Source organism: Scyliorhinus torazame, chromosome 16, assembly GCF_047496885.1.
Source record: "Scyliorhinus torazame isolate Kashiwa2021f chromosome 16, sScyTor2.1, whole genome shotgun sequence".
Taxonomy (NCBI): domain Eukaryota; kingdom Metazoa; phylum Chordata; class Chondrichthyes; order Carcharhiniformes; family Scyliorhinidae; genus Scyliorhinus; species Scyliorhinus torazame.
In genome coordinates this window covers 179,266,185-179,286,368 of record NC_092722.1, presented here as the reverse complement: position 1 = coordinate 179,286,368, position 20,184 = coordinate 179,266,185, and the positions used below count along the sequence as shown (strand labels likewise).

The 20,184-nt window shown below is 45.9% G+C and overlaps 1 protein-coding gene across 3 annotated transcripts in view; it reads right to left on the bottom strand.

Moving 5' to 3' along the window:
• Positions 1-20,184, bottom strand: part of xpnpep1 (X-prolyl aminopeptidase (aminopeptidase P) 1, soluble) — a 95,062-nt gene that overhangs the window by 1,433 nt on the left and 73,445 nt on the right. For all 3 annotated transcript variants that reach the window (XM_072479543.1, XM_072479540.1, XM_072479544.1), the window contains exons 17-19: positions 18,902-19,075; positions 15,018-15,094; positions 1,184-1,282 (exon numbers count right to left, since the gene is read on the bottom strand). In XM_072479543.1, coding sequence (XP_072335644.1) covers positions 1,184-1,282; positions 15,018-15,094; positions 18,902-19,075 — 350 coding nt within the window. The remainder of the gene's footprint in view (positions 1-1,183; positions 1,283-15,017; positions 15,095-18,901; positions 19,076-20,184) is intronic.

Genomic DNA, 20,184 nt, shown 5'->3' with positions numbered 1-20,184 from the left:
CATGGTTTTAATCCTTGTTTTCAAATCCCTCATTGCCTCATCACTACCCATCACGGGAACCTCCTCCACCCCGACAAGCCTCCAAAATCTCTGCACTCCTCAATCTTGGCATCCCTGATTTTAATCTCTCTCCTGCCGGCAGCCGTGCTGCCAGCAGTCTAAGATCCAAACTCTAGAATTGGTCCCTTTAATCTCTCCCCCCCTCTTTCACCTCCTTTAAGGCATCCTGTCAAACCCAACTCTTTGATCAAACGTTTCGCAATCTGCCCTGATATTGCCTCCTGCAGCTCAGCACAAGTTTGGATTAATAGTTCTTATTAATTCATGGGACGCGAGTGTTGGTGACAAAGAGAGCATTTACTGCTCATCCTTAATTGCCCTCGACAAAGTGGTGGTGAGCAGCCTTCTTGAATCGCTGCAGTGGTGTAGGTAACCCACGGTGTTGTTAGGGAGGGAGTTTAGCATTTTGACCCAGCGACAGTGAAAGAATGGTGATATATTTCCAAATCAAGATGGTGTGTGGCTTGGTAGGGAACATGCAGATGGTGGTCTTTCCATGCGTCTGCTGCTCTTGTTCATTTCGGTGTCGAGCTTTTGTCGGGTGTTTCAGTAGACGTGGTGGGTTGCTGCAGTACGTTGTACGAACTGCTGCCATTGTGCGCCAGTGGTGGAGGGAGTGAATGTTCAAGGTGGTGGGTGGGGTGGCAAATCAATCTGGCCACATTTTTCTGGATGGTTGAGCTTCTTGAGCAGATTCATGCAGGCGAGTGGAGTGTATCTAATCACGCTCCTGCCTTATAGATTGTGGACAGGCTTTGTGGAGGCAGGAAAGGAATTACTCATCGCTTGCGATAATGCTCATGAAGTACATTGGAATGATTTTCTGCATTAAAGGTGCTTTGTAAATGCAAGTCATTGACACCAAATAAAACTAGAATAAAATTAACCATCAGAACAAAGCTCTACTTTGCAGGATAGCACTGCAGAGGGAAATTATGTTCCGCTTTAATGCAACATCTTAACACCAGTGTAATATGAACAGGGCTCCACAGCCTCCGCGGTGACAATGCATTACAAACATTAACCATTGCCACGTGACAAACAGCTTTTTCACAACAAGATGCATAGATGGGAGATACATCCTCCACTTCGTTTATTTCCAATAATTATAATGGAATCTCACCTCTTTCCGTGTGAGTAACTCAACGTTGATCATTTTGGTTTGAATTGGAACTAGAGTCAGTGCTTCAAATGTCAGGCTCTCTCGGTTCAGATACCGGTACTAAACAAAAATAGAGTTAGAGTTAATAAATCTTGTCCATAGTCGCACAGAGTGCACTGTTCCAAAAGTTATGTTCGTGCCACAACCTACGAGATAAAATACATCATCTGAAGCACGTAGTGTCCATTACCTAAAGTCATGATGATGTGATTTGTACATGAGTGTGACGGCTAAACATTAACAAAGTATCATGGGAAGAATAGCCAATTTTGCACAGACACCGGCACTGTGCAACAGCTGTGGGTGCAGTTTAACAAACCAGCCTTTTGAATAAGCAGTGTGCTATAAGATGTGTTCGACATGAAACTGCTTAGGGCACAGAGGCTGCTTGGCGAAGACAGATAAAAAGAACAAGGACAGCAGATGTATCCAGTTATAACCAGTAATGGGCAAACTGATGACCCCCAGGCCATGAGTGTACGTGGTTAAGAACTTTCCCGATGCTGGAAAAAAAATAGTTAAAAAGGGGAGTCTAGAAGCCTCCGGGACGAGATCGGCAAGAACAACCATGGTGTAAGGAAGCCCTGTGTCCAGGATTCAAGGATCAGGGAAGAAGGCGGCCCATTGAAGGGAGACTGACAACCTCACCTCGCAATGGGTAGCACTTGAGTCTAAGCCGTGAGTCTGAGTCTGAGTCTGATTCGTTGTAACAAGTAATCAGTACTTCAACAAGTGGAATAAAGAGCAGTTCAGTGTTTATCTAGTGTTTTAAACATTAATAAAGATTCAGTGTTATGAAATATATTGTGCAAGTGTTTCCTTTACAGCACGTCAGTTGATATCTCAGTCTGAGAGAAAAATGTGATAAATCTGTAATTTCACCAGCTGACCAAGCATGTACTGAATTGTTTGAAAGGGAGTTTTTAAAAAGACAAGGAAAAACACTTACTAAAGATGGCTGCCACACGTCATCTAATATCTGATAATGTCAGTTGACCATGCTGCTAGAAAGTGTGAATGTGGAATTACAATTCAAACTTTGCAATTTGAACTGAGACAAATCAAGCTATTTAAAAATACAAGATTACCTTCTGAGGTGAAGATGAAAAAAAACAAATAAATCACCCTGTATGAAGAGAGGGTCATTTCCTACAAGTCAAAGATCCATCAAAACTTGTAACGGTCTAAGGAAGAGAGATATTAAAATGCAACGCTCTGGATATTGAAACAATGACTGTCACAGACAGACAGACCCAAACCCCTTTGAAACACACAACGGGTGAGGTATAACAAGCAGACTGCCACCGCTGCAGGGAGTTTGCAAGTGCCAAGAACATTTTCAGCTGGGGAAACGGGCTGAAAATCTGTGCTCTTTTCCTCTCTTTTGGAAAAAGTGCGCACCCGCCAGTGAACTGAGATCTCAATGATTGAAACACCTTCTAACATCTAACCACATCCAAGAAACCAGCTAAATAAATCAGATGCAACATTTAAAATCTACCCTTCAAGGAAAATCATGGCCACTTAATCGTATATTCCTTTGCCTTTTTTTGTTGGTCTTTGCGTTCCCTTTTTTCAGTTACCTGTGTGTGTGTGCGCGCACGCACACGTGTGTATGTGTGTGTGAGAGACTGACAAGTCACGTTTTTTTTTTTTAAACCTTTTTCTCAGGTTTAGTGGTTAATAAATTTGTTCTTTCTTTAAGCAATAAATCAAACAAGATTTTCTTGGCTCCTTATTGCTCAGTGAATAAATTATTGAGTACATTTAGATTCAGAAAAGGCATATCTTCTTGAAAAAGAAACTTAAACCTTTGCTGTGATCAAAGACGCTGAATAGAGGGGAGCCAGTTCACTCCATCTGGAATGTGACAGCTTGCAATGATGTTGTATCCAGAGGCACATCAATACAAATCTCCACTATCCTTTATTAAGTATTTGAATAAAATCTTGAAACCTTCCTATTGATCCCAACTCTATGGGAGCTCACAAACCTTGCTGCATAACACAACCCCAGGGATTATGCCTCTTGCAAACCCATTTTTGTTGCACTTAATTACAAGTAAATTCAAGTGACAGATTCACCTTTGGTGTTAGTTGCACCTACGGACATGCACGTCGGATTAAACTACTTTAATCATAGAATTTACAATGCAGAAGGAGGCCATTCGACCCATCGACTCTGCACCGGCTCTTGGAAAGAGCACCCCTCCAAGCCTCCACCCTATCCCCGTAACCCCACCCAACCTTTTTGGACACAAAGGGCAATTTATCATGACCAATCCACCTAACCTGCACGTCTTTGGACTGTGGGAGGAAACCGGAGCACCCGGAGGAAACCCACGCACACACAGGGAGAACGTGCAGACTCCGCACAGACAGTGACCCAAGCCGGGAATCGAACCTGGGACCCTGGAGCTGTGAAGCAACTGTGATAACCACTGTGCTACCGTGCTGTTTAATGCTGAGAATGAAATGCTAGCAGCCAATGTCTAAAGGTTTTCTGGCTTGTTTCAAGTAACAAATCATTGTTGAACCAATTGTAACCCTGTGATAGAAAGTGCGGCTCTCAATAAAGTGAACAGAAGGCCAGATTAGTGTTGAACAAAGGCAGATGTTCTTAATTTTATTCTCCTCAAGTTTTCCTCTTGCTGGTTTTGGAAACAAACGCAAAACCAATCTGTGAAAACATTATTTCAGTGGTCAATTAATGGAACAGGCTCCCTAAGGAGACAGTGGAAGCAGTTATAGCACTGATTTTTTTTTCAGGTGAAAATTAGATACATTTCTGTCAGAAAAAAATATTTTGGGTAAAGTCTGAGTAATCAGAGACATGATATGCTAAGTATATCGCGTTTGGGAGGAACACTTGACTTTGGACCTATTGCTCTCAAAGCTTTTCATCACTGGGGTTTTCATCGTGTAAGGTCTGTTGCATAGCAACCTAATAAAGATTGATTACGGTGATCAGTAGAAACTTAATTATCATTGTATCAGACTAGAACCAGGATGATAGAAGGCAAACTTGGTGGGCTATATTCTTTTTTTATTTCTAGCTGTTCCCAAGTTTCCATTTTTCCTCAGGTTGGCAGCGAGTGCTGGGGCACTCAGTGAATAGCCATGCTTCTTGCCTGATCTTGTAGTGGGTGCTGCAGGGCGAAAGTGGGAAAATTGGGCCATTTGACCTTGCGAAGCAGGAAAGACAAGTCCAACACCTTCGATTAGTATTCACAATTCATGGGCGCACTGCCATCAAGAGTCTCTGAAGAACAAACTGCGGGAAAAGTGCACCGCGTTCGATAGACACCGAGAGAGAAAGGTACAGAATGGAATTGCCAGAATGGTCCTGGTGAACTATTGTACCTGGAACGTCAGCCTGTTTCCCACTTTCCAAAGATGATTATCCCGCTGTGCCTATCCAGCTATTTGTTTTTAATATTTTGAGATTTCCAATACCCTGGGATTTTATTGATATCTTATTGGCAGAGAGAGAGAAAAAGAAACTACATAAACCATTGAGGCAAAACAGAACAGCCAAAAAAATTCTGTCACAAATTCAGAGATACGACGGGACAGCCAGAGGCAAATATTATGAAAGAACGCATACGGGTTCGAAATAGGAGCATGGGTAGACGACAGTTAAAATTACACACAATTACTTGGTTCAGATATTATCCAAGGAGCCTGTCCTCTCCAAACAGATCATTGAGAAAAATTAATAGCTCATAATGAATAAATCAGTTATCCTAAGGAGAACAGATTGCAACTTGTGGAGGCTGAAAGATACAACCGCAATCCAGGCTTTCATATTCCAGTGCCCTAGAAGGCTCTATTTTAAAGCCATTGCTGTTTCCACGACATGTTAATAATCTGCCACTGGAAAGAATTGAATATCAGGACATCTGCGCTCAGATGCTGTTTACCTACTTGGTACTAGAACATATCCCCGGGCTAGCTATCCAGAATACCCGGAGATTGAACAAAATTCTGCACCGAAGTGTTGCTCGGGATGATAAAAATCACAGTCAAATCAAAAAGAGCGAGCAATTTCTCAGCAGCCAATTTCATTTGCATGGCACTCAGACATGCAGAGTATGAGGATCTCAATTTCAACTTCGGTCTGTGGTGTTGGCCGTGCCCACTGAGCAGTAATTGGAAGCCAACACCATAGCAGGCCTCATGTGCTTGGAGTCTGCACAAAGTTCCGCCCTCCACACATTGGCTGAGTCACCGCTTGTGAAAGACAGTGGAAGACTGCCAATGGCAGTGGAGTTTGCAGGAGAAACATCCCACCGTCTCCAGGGAAGGATAAACAGCATGTGCAACAACGGCAGCACGGTAGCACCGTGGCTAGCACCGTTGCTTCACAGCGCCAGGGTCCCAGGTTCGATTCCAGCTTGGGTTACTGTCTGTGCGGAGTCTGCACATCCTCCCCGTGTGTGCGTGGGTTTCCTCCGGGTGCTCCGGTTTCCTCCCACAGTCCAAAGACGTGCCGGTTAGGTGGATTGGCCATGCTAAATTGCCCTTAGTGCCCAAAAAGATTAGGTTGGCTTACTGGGTTACGGGGATGGGGTGGAGGCGTGAGCTTAAGTGGAGTGCTCTTTCCAAGAGCCAGTGCAGACTTGACGGGCCGAATGGCCTCCTTCTGCACTGTAAGTTTTATGATTCTATAACAACAAAAAAAGTGGATCGCGACAGTTTAAATCAAAACAAATTTGCTAAAACCGAAATGGGATTTTTTTTTTTTTTTTTTTAATCGTTCAAATTCTTGAAAGTGAGATCTGGCCCAGATTTGCTGGGCCACAATTATGACAATTCTTAAAAAACCTATGTAATTTCTTGTTTTTTTTAATAAATATTTTATTGAAAATTTTTGGTCAACCAAAACAGTACATTGTGCATCCTTTACACAATATTATAACAACACAAATAACAATGACCTATTTTATAAACAAACAAAAAAATTAATAAATAATAAATAACAAAAATGAAAACTAACCGTAATTGGCAACTGCCTTATCACAAGTAACACTCTCCAAAAATATAATTTAACAGTCCAATATATATTTATCTGTAGCAACGACCTATACATATTATACAGTATATATTAACAACCCTGAGAGTCCTTCTCGTTCCTCCTCACCCCGCCCTCCGCCCTCCCCCCCCCCCCCCCTCCCCCCGATCCTGGGCTGCTGCCGCTGCTGCCTTCTTTTTTCCATTCCATCTATCTTTCTGCGAGGTATTCGACGAACGGTTGCCACCGCCTGGTGAACCCTTGAGCCGACCCCCTTAGAACAAACTTAATCCGCTCTAGCTTTATAAACCCTGCCATGTCATTTATCCAGGTCTCCACCCAAGGGGCCTTGACTTCTTTCCACATTAACAATATCCTGCGCCGGGCTACTAGGGACGCAAAGGCCAAAACATCGGCCTCTCTCGCCTCCTGCACTCCCGGCTCTTGTGCAACCCCAAATATAGCCAACCCCCAGCTTGGTTCGACCCGGACCCCCACTACTTTTGAAAGCACCTTTGTCACCCCCATCCAAAACCCCTGTAGTGCCGGGCATGACCAAAACATATGGGTATGATTCGCTGGGCTTCTCGAGCACCTCGCACACCTATCCTCCACCCCAAAAAATTTACTGAGCCGTGCTCCAGTCATATGCGCCCTGTGTAATACCTTAAACTGAATCAGGCTTAGCCTGGCACACGAGGACGACGAGTTTACCCTGCTTAGGGCATCTGCCCACAGCCCCTCCTCGATCTCCTCCCCCAGCTCTTCTTCCCATTTCCCTTTTAGTTCATCTACCATAGTCTCCCCTTCGTCCCTCATTTCCCTATATATATCTGACACCTTACCATCCCCCACCCATGTCTTTGAGATCACTCTGTCCTGCACCTCTTTGTGTCGGGAGCTGCGGGAATTCCCTCACCGGTTGCCTCACAAAAGCCCTCAGTTGCATATACCTGAATGCATTCCTTTGGGGCAACCCATATTTCTCGGTCAGCGCTCCCAGACTCGCGAACTTCCCATCCACAAACAGATCTTTCAGTTGCGTTATTCCTGCTCTTTGCCACATTCCATATCCCCCATCCATTCCCCCCGGGGCAAACCTATGGTTGTTTCTTATCGGGGACTCCCCCCAAGGCTCCAGTCTTTCCCCTATGCCGTCTCCACTGTCCCCAAATCTTCAGTGTAGCCACCACCACCGGGCTTGTGGTGTAGTTCCTCGGTGAGAACGGCAATGGGGCTGTCACCATAGCCTGTAGGCTAGCCCCCCTACAGGACGCCCTCTCCAATCTCTTCCACGCCGCTCCCTCCACCTCTCCCATCCACCTACTCACCATTGAAATATTAGCGGCCCAATAATACTCACTTAGGCTCGGTAGTGCCAGCCCCCCCCTATCCCTGCTACGCTGTAAGAATCCCTTCCTCACTCTCGGGGTCTTCCCGGCCCACACAAAACGCATGATGCTCTTTTCAATCCTTTTTAAAAAAGCCTTCGTGATCACCACCGGGAGGCATTGAAACACAAAGAGGAATCTCGGGAGGACCACTATCTTAACCGCCTGCACCCTCCCTGCCAGTGACAGGGATACCATATCCCATCTCTTGAAATCCTCCTCCATTTGTTCCACCAACCGCGTTAAATTTAACCTATGCAATGTGCCCCAATTCTTGGCTATCTGGATCCCCAGGTAACGAAAGTCCCTTGTTACCTTCCTCAACGGTAGGTCCTCTATTTCTCGACTCTGCTCCCCTGGATGCACCACAAACTCACTTTTCCCCATGTTCAATTTATACCCTGAAAAATCCCCAAACTCCCCAAGTATCCGCATTATTTCTGGCATCCCCTCCGCCGGGTCTGCCACGTATAGTAGCAAATCGTCCGCATACAAAGATACCCGGTGTTCTTCTCCTCCTCTAAGTACTCCCCTCCACTTCTTGGAACCCCTCAACGCTATCGCCAGGGGCTCAATCGCCAGTGCAAACAATAATGGGGACAGAGGGCATCCCTGCCTTGTCCCTCTATGGAGCCGAAAATATGCAGATCCCCGTCCATTCGTGACCACGCTCGTCATCGGGGCCCTATACAACAGCTGCACCCATCTAACTTACCCCTCTCCAAAACCAAATCTCCTCAACACCTCCCACAAATAATCCCACTCCACTCTATCAAATGCTTTCTCGGCATCCATCGCCACTACTATCTCCGTTTCCCCCTCTGGTGGGGCCATCATCATTACCCCTAACAGCCTCCGTATATTCGTGTTCAGCTGTCTCCCCTTCACAAACCCAGTTTGGTACTCGTGGACCACCCCCGGGACACATTCCTCTATTCTCATTGCCATTACCTTGGCCAGGATCTTGGCATCTACATTTAGGAGGGAAATAGGTCTATAGGACCCGCATTGTAGCGGGTCCTTTTCCTTCTTTAAGAGAAGCGATATCGTTGCTTCAGACATAGTCGGGGGCAGTTGTCCCCTTTCCTTTGCCTCATTAAAGGTCCTCGTCAATACCGGGGCGAGCAAGTCCACATATTTTCTATAGAATTCGACTGGGAATCCATCCGGTCCCGGGGCCTTTCCCGCCTGCATGCTCCTAATTCCTTTCACCACTTCTTCTACCTCGATCTGTGCTCCCAGTCCCACCCTTTCCTGCTCTTCCACCTTGGGAAATTCCAGCCGATCCAAGAAGCCCATCATTCTCTCCCTCCCACCCGGGGGTTGAGCTTCATATAATTTTTTATAATTGAACACTCCATTCACTCTCTCCGCTCCCCGCTCCATCTCTCCTTCCTCATCCCTCACTCCCCCTATTTCCCTCGCTGCTCCGCTTTTCCTCAATTGGTGTGCCAGCAACCTGCTCGCCTTCTCCCCACATTCGTACTGTACACCCTGTGCTTTCCTCCATTGTGCCTCTGCAATGCGTGTAGTCAGCAAGTCAAATTCTACATGTAGCCTTTGCCTTTCCCTGTACAGTCCCTCCTCCGGTGCTTCCGCATATTGTCTGTCCACCCTCAAAAGTTCTTGCTCCCGTTCCTTACTCTCCTGCTTCCCTTTATGTGCCCTTATTGATATCAGCTCCCCTCTAACCACCGCCTTCAACGCCTCCCAGACCACTCCCACCTGGACCTCCCCATTATCATTGAGTTCCAAGTACTTTTCAATGCACCCCCTCACCCTTAGACACACACCCTCACCTGCCATTAGTCCCATGTCCATTCTCCAGGGTGGGCGCCCTCCTGTTTCCTCCCCTATCTCCAAGTCTACCCAGTGTGGAGCGTGATCCGAAATGGCTATAGCCGTATACTCCGTTCCCCTCACCTTCGGGATCAACGCCCTTCCCAAAACAAAAAAGTCTATTCGCGAGTAGACTTTATGGACATAGGAGAAAAACGAGAACTCCTTACTCCTAGGTCTGCTAAATCTCCACGGGTCTACACCTCCCATCTGCTCCATAAAATCTTTAAGTACCTTGGCTGCTGCCGGCCTCCTTCCAGTCCTGGACTTCGACCTATCCAGCCCTGGTTCCAACACCGTATTAAAATCTCCCCCCACTATCAGCTTTCCCATCTCTAGGTCCGGAATGCGTCCTAGCATCCGCCTCATAAAATTGGCATCATCCCAGTTCGGGGCATATACGTTTACCAAAACCACCGTCTCCCCCTGTAGTTTGCCACTCACCATCACGTATCTGCCCCCGTTATCCGCCACTATAGTCTTTGCCTCGAACATAACCCGCTTCCCCACTAATATAGCCACCCCCCTGTTTTTCGCATCTGGCCCCGAATGGAACACCTGTCCCACCCATCCTTTGCGTAGCCTAACCTGGTCTATCAGTTTCAGGTGCGTTTCCTGTAGCATAACCACATCTGCCTTAAGTTTCTTAAGGTGTGCGAGTACCCGTGCCCTCTTTATCGTCCCGTTCAGCCCTCTCACGTTCCACGTGATCAGCCAGGTTGGGGGGCTTCCTACCCCCCCCCCCCCCCCCTTGTCGATTAGCCATCCCCTTTTTCCAGCTCCTCACCCGGTTCCCACGCAGCTGTATCTCCCCCAGGCGGTGCCCCCCCGCCCATCCCCTCCCATACCAGCTCCCCCCTCTCCCCAGCAGCAGCAACCCAGTAATTCCCCCCTCCCACCCCCCCGCTAGATCCCCCGCTAGCGTAATTACTCCCCCCATGTTGCTCCCAGAAGTCAGCAAACTCTGGCCGACCTCGGCTTCCCCCCGTGACCTCGGCTCGCACCGTGCGACGCCCCCTCCTTCCTGCTTCTCTATTCCCGCCATGATTATCATAGCGCGGGAACCAAGCCCGCACTTCTCCCTTGGCCCCGCACCCAATGGCCAACGCCCCATCTCCTCCACCTCCCCCCATCACCACCTGTGGAAGAGAGAAAAGTTACCACATCGCATGATTAGTACATAAAATTCCTCTTTCCCCCCTTTTTAACCCCCCTCTTCGCCCCCCAACTTTGTTCAAACGTTCTTTTTAATAGCCCGCTCATTCCAGTTTTTCTTCCACAATAAAAGTCCACGCTTCATCCGCCGTCTCAAAGTAGTGGTGCCTCCCTCGATATGTGACCCACAGTCTTGCCAGTTGCAGCATTCCAAATTTTATCTTCTTTTTATGAAGCACTGCCTTGGCCCGATTAAAGCTCGCCCTCCTTCTCGCCACCTCCGCACTCCAGTCTTGATAAACGCGGATCACCGCGTTCTCCCATTTACTGCTCCGAGTTTTCTTTGCCCATCTAAGGACCATTTCTCTATCCTTAAAATGGAGGAATCTCACCACTATGGCTCTGGGAATTTCTCCTGCTCTCGGTCCTCGCGCCATCACTCGGTATGCTCCCTCCACCTCCAACGGACCCGCCGGGGCCTCCGCTCCCATTAATGAGTGCAGCATCGTGCTCACATATGCCCCGACGTCCGCTCCCTCCGCACCTTCAGGAAGACCAAGAATCCTCAGGTTGTTCCTCCTTGCGTTGTTCTCCAGTGACTCCAACCTTTCCACACATCGTTTCTGATGTGCCTCATGCGTCTCCGTCTTCACCACCAGGCCCTGTATGTCGTCCTCATTCTCGGCTGCCTTTGCCTTCACGACCCGAAGCTCCCGCTCCTGGGTCTTTTGTTCCTCCTTTAGCTCTTCGATCGCCTGTAGTATCGGGGCCAACAGCTCTTTCTTCATTTCCTTTTTGAGCTCTTCCACACAGCATTTCAAGAACTCTTGTTGTTCAGGGCCCCATGTTAAACTGCCACCTTCCGACGCCATCTTGGTTTTTGCTTGCCTTCCTTGCCGCTGTTCTAAAGGATCCACTGCAATCCGGCCACTTTCTCCTCCTTTTTTCATCCGTATCCAGGGGGGATTCCCTTCTGGTTTACCGCACAGTGTTTTTAGCCGTCAAAATTGCCGTTGGGGCTCCTATCAAGAGCCCAAAAGTCCGTTTCACCGGGAGCTGCCGAAACGTGCGACTCAGCTGGTCATCGCCGCACCCGGAAGTCTATGTAATTTCTTGTTTTGCGCATGGACTTCTGACAACGTTTTCCCTTATAGCTACAAGATCATTATTTTCAAACTGTTTTAAAATTGATGGTCAGTCAATCTAATAATGGAGGCCACTGACAGTTTTGCCATTTAACCAAAGGTTAAATCCAGGCACACTAAATCACACATTTAACACAGGCACGCACATGGATAATATTTGTCGAAAAGCCTTGGAGCATATACTCTGAAAATAATACTTTTTGTTTTCTACCAAGCCTCATTTCCAATTCTTGCCTCAGCCTAAATCTAAATGTCTCCAGAAACATTTCTTCTGACCTATTTTAGGGTGACCCTTGGAAAGTATTTGAAAAATACTGAGACTAGAATTAATCTCTATATCTTCTGTACTGGGTACAGGGCCAAGGGGCATTGTGTGACATTACTTGCTACGCAAGATATAACGATAAGTGGTTGGAAAAATAAAGTGGATTCAATCGCAGCATGTCAAATTATTGAATGTTGGACAACCTGAGATAATTCATGGGGCCACACAAGTTAATGAGAACAGGCTACCTTACCCCTCACCATCCTAGACCACAAATGCTCAATTCAACATTGACGCGATGAGCTTCGCTGCAGGGTCCTTTGTTTAGAACTGCAAGTATTTTTAATCCTTTTACAAGACAATTTGCACTACTCGCACCAGAAGTCTCGGATTCATTCAGAGAATGCTGCAAGCGAGAACAGGACAAGCAATTGGGTGTGGCCTCAACCAATCAGATTGAAGAACCCTTACAGTCAGGCAAACTCTGAACCAGGAAATTTCAGGAGGCATACTCAATTCAATGTCAGACCATCCAAAAAGCAATGGGAAGGAAGGTAAAACAGGATTGAGAGAAGGGGGGATAAAAAGACAGAGTAAAACAAAAAATAAAATCTTCAACAATAATCAAAAGCTGAAGGAATGAGACTCCACACTCCAATGCCAGGTGTACTGCAACACAGAGGCTTCAGGAGCACCAGGGAAACTCAGACAGAAACTTCCCGACTTCCATGTTTAGTTACATATGTGCAGCCCCCAAAAGCAACAGTAAATGTATTGCTAAAGAACAGTGAGCACTGATAGCTTTAATGTTATTTATACTCCAAAGGTGGGCAGGTTAGCTGGAATGCCCACGCTAAATTGCCCCTTGGTGTCCAAAGATTGTAGGTTAGGTGGGATTACAGGATTACAGGGATAGGGCGGGGGAATGGGCCTAGGTGGGGTGCTCTTTCAGAGGGTGGTGCCGACTCAATGGGCTGAATGGCCTCCTTCTGCACTGTAGGGATTCGAAGATCTGGTTCATTGTCTAACATAGGTTAAAGCTGTTTTTGCGGATATTGTTCAAATGTAAAATGCTGATCTGTGGCAGAAAAGCTAGATATAGAAGTGGAAACACAAATAACGGGTTTCGGAACAATACAGCTTCTACACTAAAGACACTTGTGACTGTCCAGCTAATCTATTGTGGACTTTGACTGAGATGACAATATCGAGTTTAACAACAGCTATAATTGGTCTAATCAGGTGGCTGAAATATTTAATTAAAATATCATAGAACCTATTGCAGTAAAATTAATTTTAAAGTAGACAGAGTCAAGAAGAAGCTTTCTGCTCTTTGTTTAATTAAGTTTAAGGGATCCATAGGGCTGGATTTTCCGATCCCACCGGTCAGGTAAATAAAGGTCATTTTAAATGAGCTATATTTGTACTGTTAAATATTAGAAATAAGGTATAGCTTTAAGTGAGTTTAATTTAGTGTCGCTGGTTAAGGAAGGGTAAAACTCTAACTAGATTTATGCTAGACAACGGTGTTAGTATGCCTTGGGATTGGCACAGCCCAAACTGTGCTTTTATTGTGCTTAGAGGGGGTTACAGCATTCAAAGTAAACAGGATGAGAGAAGCAACAGCTGCTCCTTAGCAACCAGGAGCACCTTTAGGGTAGGAATGCTTTTTGAGTTTAGTTTTAGCTGGATTTATTACTGTTGGTTATAGGGAGCGAGGGGGTGAATAGCTCTCTGCTCTGCTGGAAGCAGAGAAGCCACACAACAGAGTAAGGCGCACAAAGGCAAGCTCCAGGGGAACTAAAGAACAGTTAGTTCTAGAAATCAGGGAATGACAAAGAAGCTCCAAGAATATTTCAGTAATAGGGATCAAAGAGGAACTGCCTGTAGAAATCCTCATGTGACAATCGCCTGGCGGAATTGAGAGAGAAATCCACACAAGATTGGCCATTTAGTTCAGAGTGGGGTATGATTTTTGAAAACTGTATACATTTGAGAAGCAAAAACATTTGAGTAAATGTTTTTTTCTTGTTAAAACTAATTAGTAGCCCCGTGGTGCGCTTTCTTCAAAAAATGTAAAAGTTACAATGAGGCAGAGTTGCTTTCCGGATTCTCTCCGTCCAGTAGTAACACCAACTGGGACCATAACACACCCACCCAGGGAACGGAGGTCCCCACCCGAGTGCAATGGACCTTTCACTGGTCCATGAAACTATCCATCCCACCTGCGCCGATTCCCACAGCGGGCAGAATGGAAGAATGCACCCCATGGTCCTGTTTTGAGAGATTGGGAGATTCAGTGTGTTCGAACACCGCTCTTGCGCTGTCAGGGTCAGCGTTCAAATCCACCCTGCACCCATGGATGAAAGGCTCCCTTTTAACTCACCCAAGAGAAAGCTTGGGCAGCCTCAGACCCGTCTCGTCTACAAGTGAGTCTTTCAGACTAGCCAGCCATAACTCTCGCATTAAGGAAGCCATCAACCTCAGGAGTCATACAGATGCTCCAGGCACGGGGCTAAGTCGCTGGCTTTGAAAGCAGACCAAGGCAGGCCAGCAGCACGGTCAATTCCCGTAACAGCCTCCCCGAACAGGCGCCGGAATGTGGCGACTAGGGGCTTTTCACAGTAACTTCATTGAAGCCTACGTGTGACAATAAGCGATTTTCATTTCATTTCATTTCATGGCAGCGGTGGGAAATGGAGATTTGAAGCAGTGTGAGGTGACCTGTATGTAACCCAAGCTGCGACTGAACAAGCACTGCCTAATGAGAGTCACGCGGCCAACAGAGCAAGATGCTCTCTTTCCCCAACAGCTTCATACTTGACTGCAATTGAACAAATTTCAAGTTTTTCTTTTAAAGAAGGCAGGCCCTAAACCAAGTGGATTAAACAGATTTGGGTAACACCCAGAAGGATTCCAGTTGAGGTCCACATTTGCAAAGTTGAATGGTTTGAATTGAGAAGGAAGTATAGTGGCTTATAATCTACCTTGGTTTGTATAGGAACTACAAGCATAATGCTTTCAATCCGTATTCCAAAACTGCCGTCTTCATAATAGCCAGGCTCTATAAATAAAGAGAGATTTATCAGTTAATGTCCTACAGATATCAAACACTGTATCCATTACTTATGTCAGATGGCTATTACTGCATGAAGAGCAAGGAGTATTGCTAATTCATTTTTAATGCTTTGTCTCATTTTCTCACTATTAGCTTTGATAACAATGAAACAAATCAGGTTTTTTTACGTCTTACTGAGATATACATTATGGTATTTTCAAAGCACGCCTTCCCCTGAAAGGATTCCTTTCCGTAACATGAATTTTAATCATTATTGCTCACATAATTAAGCAATCAGTGGCGTCTAGCTGGGGAAAGGAATGAAATGCAAAAAACTGGGATGAGACTTGTTTATGATGACTAGTGCATTAACAATTCACCATTTGTTTTCAATGTTCTCCCAAGTTTTTGGTACATTAATGCACCGCTTTTGCAACATACTATGAATTTGCAAAATCGTGTAATGTCATAAAGTAGAATATATTATCGACACTGAATGTCAAAACTCTGTAATTGAGCCTCCAAGAGCTTAACCTGGCCCTGGACTGAAAATGCATCAAGCATAAATAAATAAATAAAAATAATCTTTATTGTCACAAGTAGGCTTACATTAACACGGTAGCATTGTGGATAGCACAATTGCTTCACAGCTCCAGGGTCCCAGGTTCGATTCCAGCTTGGGTTACTGTCTGTGCGGAGTCTGCACATCCTCCCAGTGTGTGCGTGGGTTTCCTCCGGGTGCTCCGGTTTCCTCCCACAGTCCAAAGATGTGCAGGTTAGGTGGATTGGCCATGATAAATTGCCCTTAGCGTCCAAAATTGCCCTTAGTGTTGGGTTGGGTTATGGGGATAGGGTGGAGGTGTTGACCTTGGGTCGGGTGCTCTTTCCAAGAGCCGGTGCAGACTCGATGGGCCGAATGGCCTCCTTCTGCACTGTAAATTCTATGATTCTATGATAACACTGCAATGAAGTTACTGTGAAAAGCCCCTAGTCGCCACATTCTGGCGCCTGTTCGGGTGCACGGTGGGAGAATTCAGAATTCTGTGCCTTTGTGCACCTTCATCTGTTGTGTGGCTCCACAGTAGGGGAGTTGAACACGCGCTGTTGGCCTTGTTCTGTATCACAAACCAGCTGCCGAGCCCACTGAGCTAATCAATCAGAGAAGAAAATTCTACTCCAGCTCTTAGAGAAGGAGAAGTTTGCAAGATTGGTACCACCGCATGACTCCTTCAAGCCAGGGTCTCTCTGATAGAAGCTGCAAAGCAGAATGCCCTGGATAACCGGCCCAGTTACAGAAAGAGATAGAAAACAGAAGCTCGAGATAAACAGAAAGAGCAATCGAGAATTTAAACAACTTATTAAAGTAATCACGGAGCTTCTCTAAAGCCCCTCTTGTAACTATTTCAGAATATCCATTGGAAGGATAGAACTGTAGCCAATCTTTATTCAGTCTAATAAAAACGCATAATACTGCGGATGCCGGAATCCTGATTCAGTCCTACATGTGTTAACTGTGGGAATATTACATGGTAGGACCTCCTAACTCCAAATGCCCAACAGTAAAAAATAGGTGTCTCTTTAAATGACCCTTCAGTTTGTGCGCACAGCAATATTTAACGTCTCTTTGTAAGTTTTCACTGTGCCTTCCAACGAGTATTTGCTTGTCATAAGAATTATTAACAGATTCAGTTATTAACTGAAAGTTGTTATTGTACAGTTGACTAATTATTTAATCTGTTTGTGAATTTGTCCACACTTGTGCAATGCAGGCTCTGTTGCTTTGCTATAATAAAAGCAAAATACTGTGAATGCTGGAAATCTGAAACAAAAATCAGAAAATGCAGGGAAAACGCAGCAGGTCTGGCAGCATCTGGAGAGAGAAACAGAGTTAACGTTTCTCGAAAGAGAGGGAGAAATGCGAGAGATTTTATACGGTATAAGAGGGGATGGAGCAGAATTATGATGATCCTTTAATTGCAGAGACTGGTGGGGTGGAAGGGGAGGACAGAATTATCCAATCCACTTAACCTGCACGTCTTTGGACTGTGGGAGGAAACCGGAGCACCCGGAGGAAACCCACGCGGACACGGGGAGAACGTGCAGACTCCGCACAGACAGTGACCCAGCGGGGAATCGAACCTGGGACCCTGGCGCTGTGAAGCCACAGTGCTATCCACTTGTACTACCATGCTGTCCTAAGCGAACTGCTGTTGTGTAGGAAAGTGTGACAGACGTTTGGTCAACAGCTAACAGCTCACAAAACAAATGAACAGTGGTGTTAAGACATGGGCAACTGAGGGGCAGCAAGCACCCAGCAATTTCCTGGAATCTGACTGGATCACACAACTGCAACATTAAAAATGTGTGTAACATTAAAATAGCCAGCAGGAGTGGCTGCGTACATTAAACTAATGAGAAATGTTACAGCGCTTAAAGTTTATGCTGCATATATCGCACTAGAATCCTTTAGTGGTGGAGAAAAAAGACACTATGAAATAATTAATGTCAATATGCTGAACTAATCAACTCCAGATTGAAGAAGCACTCACTCTCCTCTCTACTGCTGGCATTTCTGTCAAGTACTGAATTTGCTGATGGGTTTGACTCCGCATCTCAAAAAATATTACTGCTTTGCTGACGAAAATGTTTCCTTTCCCTTTGTTCACGGGAGGGGAAGAGAGGAAACAAAATTCTTCCGTGAGAAATTCAGATTTTTAAAAATCTCGGGCTTTTTCGTACATCTGTTGACAGGAGGAATTTCACTCCCGAGATGTCCATCGTACTTTATGAATGCACTAATACATAGGTTTGCAGTCCCTTTAGGCTTCGCAAGCACTAGCGGTTAGCACTGTTGCTTCTCAGCACCCAGGTCCCAGGTTTGATTCCCGGCGTGGGTTATTGTCTGTGTGGAGTCTGCACGTTCTCCCCGTGGCTGCGTGGGTTTCCTCCGGGTGCTCCGGTTTCCTCCCACAAGTCCCGAAAGACGTGCAGTTAGGTAATTTGGACATTCTGAATTCTCCCTCTGTGTACCCGAACAGGCGCCGGAATGTGGCGACTGGGGGCTTTTCACAGTAACTTCATTGCAGTGTTAATGTAAGACTACTTGTGACAATATTAAAGATTGTTTTTTAAATAACCAGAGAGTGTGCAGAAAAGATGTGAGATCAGATCAATCAGAATTAGGATAGGCCAGTGGTCGAGATGTCTTGGCAATGAAGGAATGTCTCCCAGTGAGAATGAATCAGAGCCAGGGTCTCTTGGTGTTTGCACAGGTTTTGGCTCGAGTATAGAGAGAGACTGAATGAGAGAGAGCAAGAGAGAAACAAAAATAGTAAATGTTTAGTTGTATGACTGAACTAATTTTTTACACAGAAAATATACTTGTGTAACATTGTGGAATCTTTGTGACACAAGAGATTTAGGCCTCAGAAGAAGTCGGGAGAACCTTCTTGATAATAGACGATTCAAAGATGATGATATACTGCCATCTGCCGACAGGAGTCCACTACTACAATTTCTTGAAGACTTTTCTATTTTTTTATATTCAGTGACACAGTACAAGGTATACCGCATACGGATGGTTAATGCATTATTTTTATCCATTGCACATGATCAATGGGGTATTTTTGGACAAGCCAAACCTGTATTTATTTACAAAAGGGAGCAGTTTTCAAGGAACGTGCTGATCAGGTTACAGATCACCAGTGTCAGGCCCTTTGTGTGGACTTGTCTCACTTGGAACTTGGCCATCTTTTCTTCCTGCCCACTGACCTGGAACAGAGCAGTCCAACATCGTACGTCACCTTTACTCACCGTCACTCAGAACCATTCCAGTCTCAAGAGGCTCATCCGTGAAAGATTTGTAACTAATGCTGCAAGGCCCTTCGTGGACATTTAGGAAAGACCCCACTCCGTGTCCTGTTCCGTGCAGGTAATCCAAACCATGATCCCAAAGGGTGGCTCTTGCAAAAGAGTCGAGGAGGTGCCCTGGCAGGAAGGAGCAGAGCAGGAGTGAACATACCAAGTGTTTTATATGTTAAACCTCACCGCTGTGTCGAAGGAACCTCGAGAACAGGATCTGCGGACTGCTGGCTTGTCGGGAATTCATCACAAAGCCATTGATGTTCCTCAGGATTTGAACCAGGCCTGCATACATCTGTGACGCTCTATTTGGCAAATAGGGCATTTCTCAGGGCAGAAAATAAGATATATTTATCTCCTTTACAGCACTGGCAAATGTGATTAAATATCAGGAGATCACAAAGGAGACTGTCCCCAATGCAACAGTTTACAAAACTGCAGCTGACTGCGGCTTCATTGCATCGACAGCCCACTCCCATCATTCACAGCCCACTGTCCAGCGTACAGCCAGCTCAAGTCTGTTGATTCTTAAGCTCGGTCAGCCAGTGAGTTGGCAGAACCGCTTGGTCAGTTTTAAAGTTTTGTGAAGCCATGATCTTCAGTCTCCGTCACACGGCCTTACCACTGCTTCCGGCCCCCACCACTATCTCAGCTTGAATCACCTTGTCCATGATTGTCGTGCCCTGTTTAACCCTGTGCTGAGCTTCATACCCCATCACCAAAATCACTTGCAACAGGCTGTACAACAACATTGCTCACATCAGTCCCTCTGCCACAGAGACCTTCACACGTGTCTTTATTGGTTCAAGGTTGGGGTTGCGGGGATGGGGAGGGGGAAATGGGTGAAGGTTGGGCTGCTGTTTCAGAGGGTCGGTGCAGATTCGACGGGCTGAATGGCCTTCTCTGGGGATTCTATGACTCTAAGGGACGACTATTCCAAAGTTCTTTCTTGTCCCACTTTCCATAAACTACAACTTTCCCATTGTTCTGCTACATGCATCTTCTGTCTCACTCGATGACTGTTGATTCCGACAGGGCTCCCGGCCTCCAAACTTAAAAAATGTTCGCTCTCATCTGTAAATTTCCCCATGAACTTTCCCCACCCTATTTCTCAAATTCTCCTCGGGTTGGCCTTATGCGCAGTTCCCTCCTCCCTCTCCGCCCCTGGTCAATGTTGGCCGGAATTTCAGACCCACATTTTGGAGCACCCTCAACGTCTACATCTCCTCAGCACC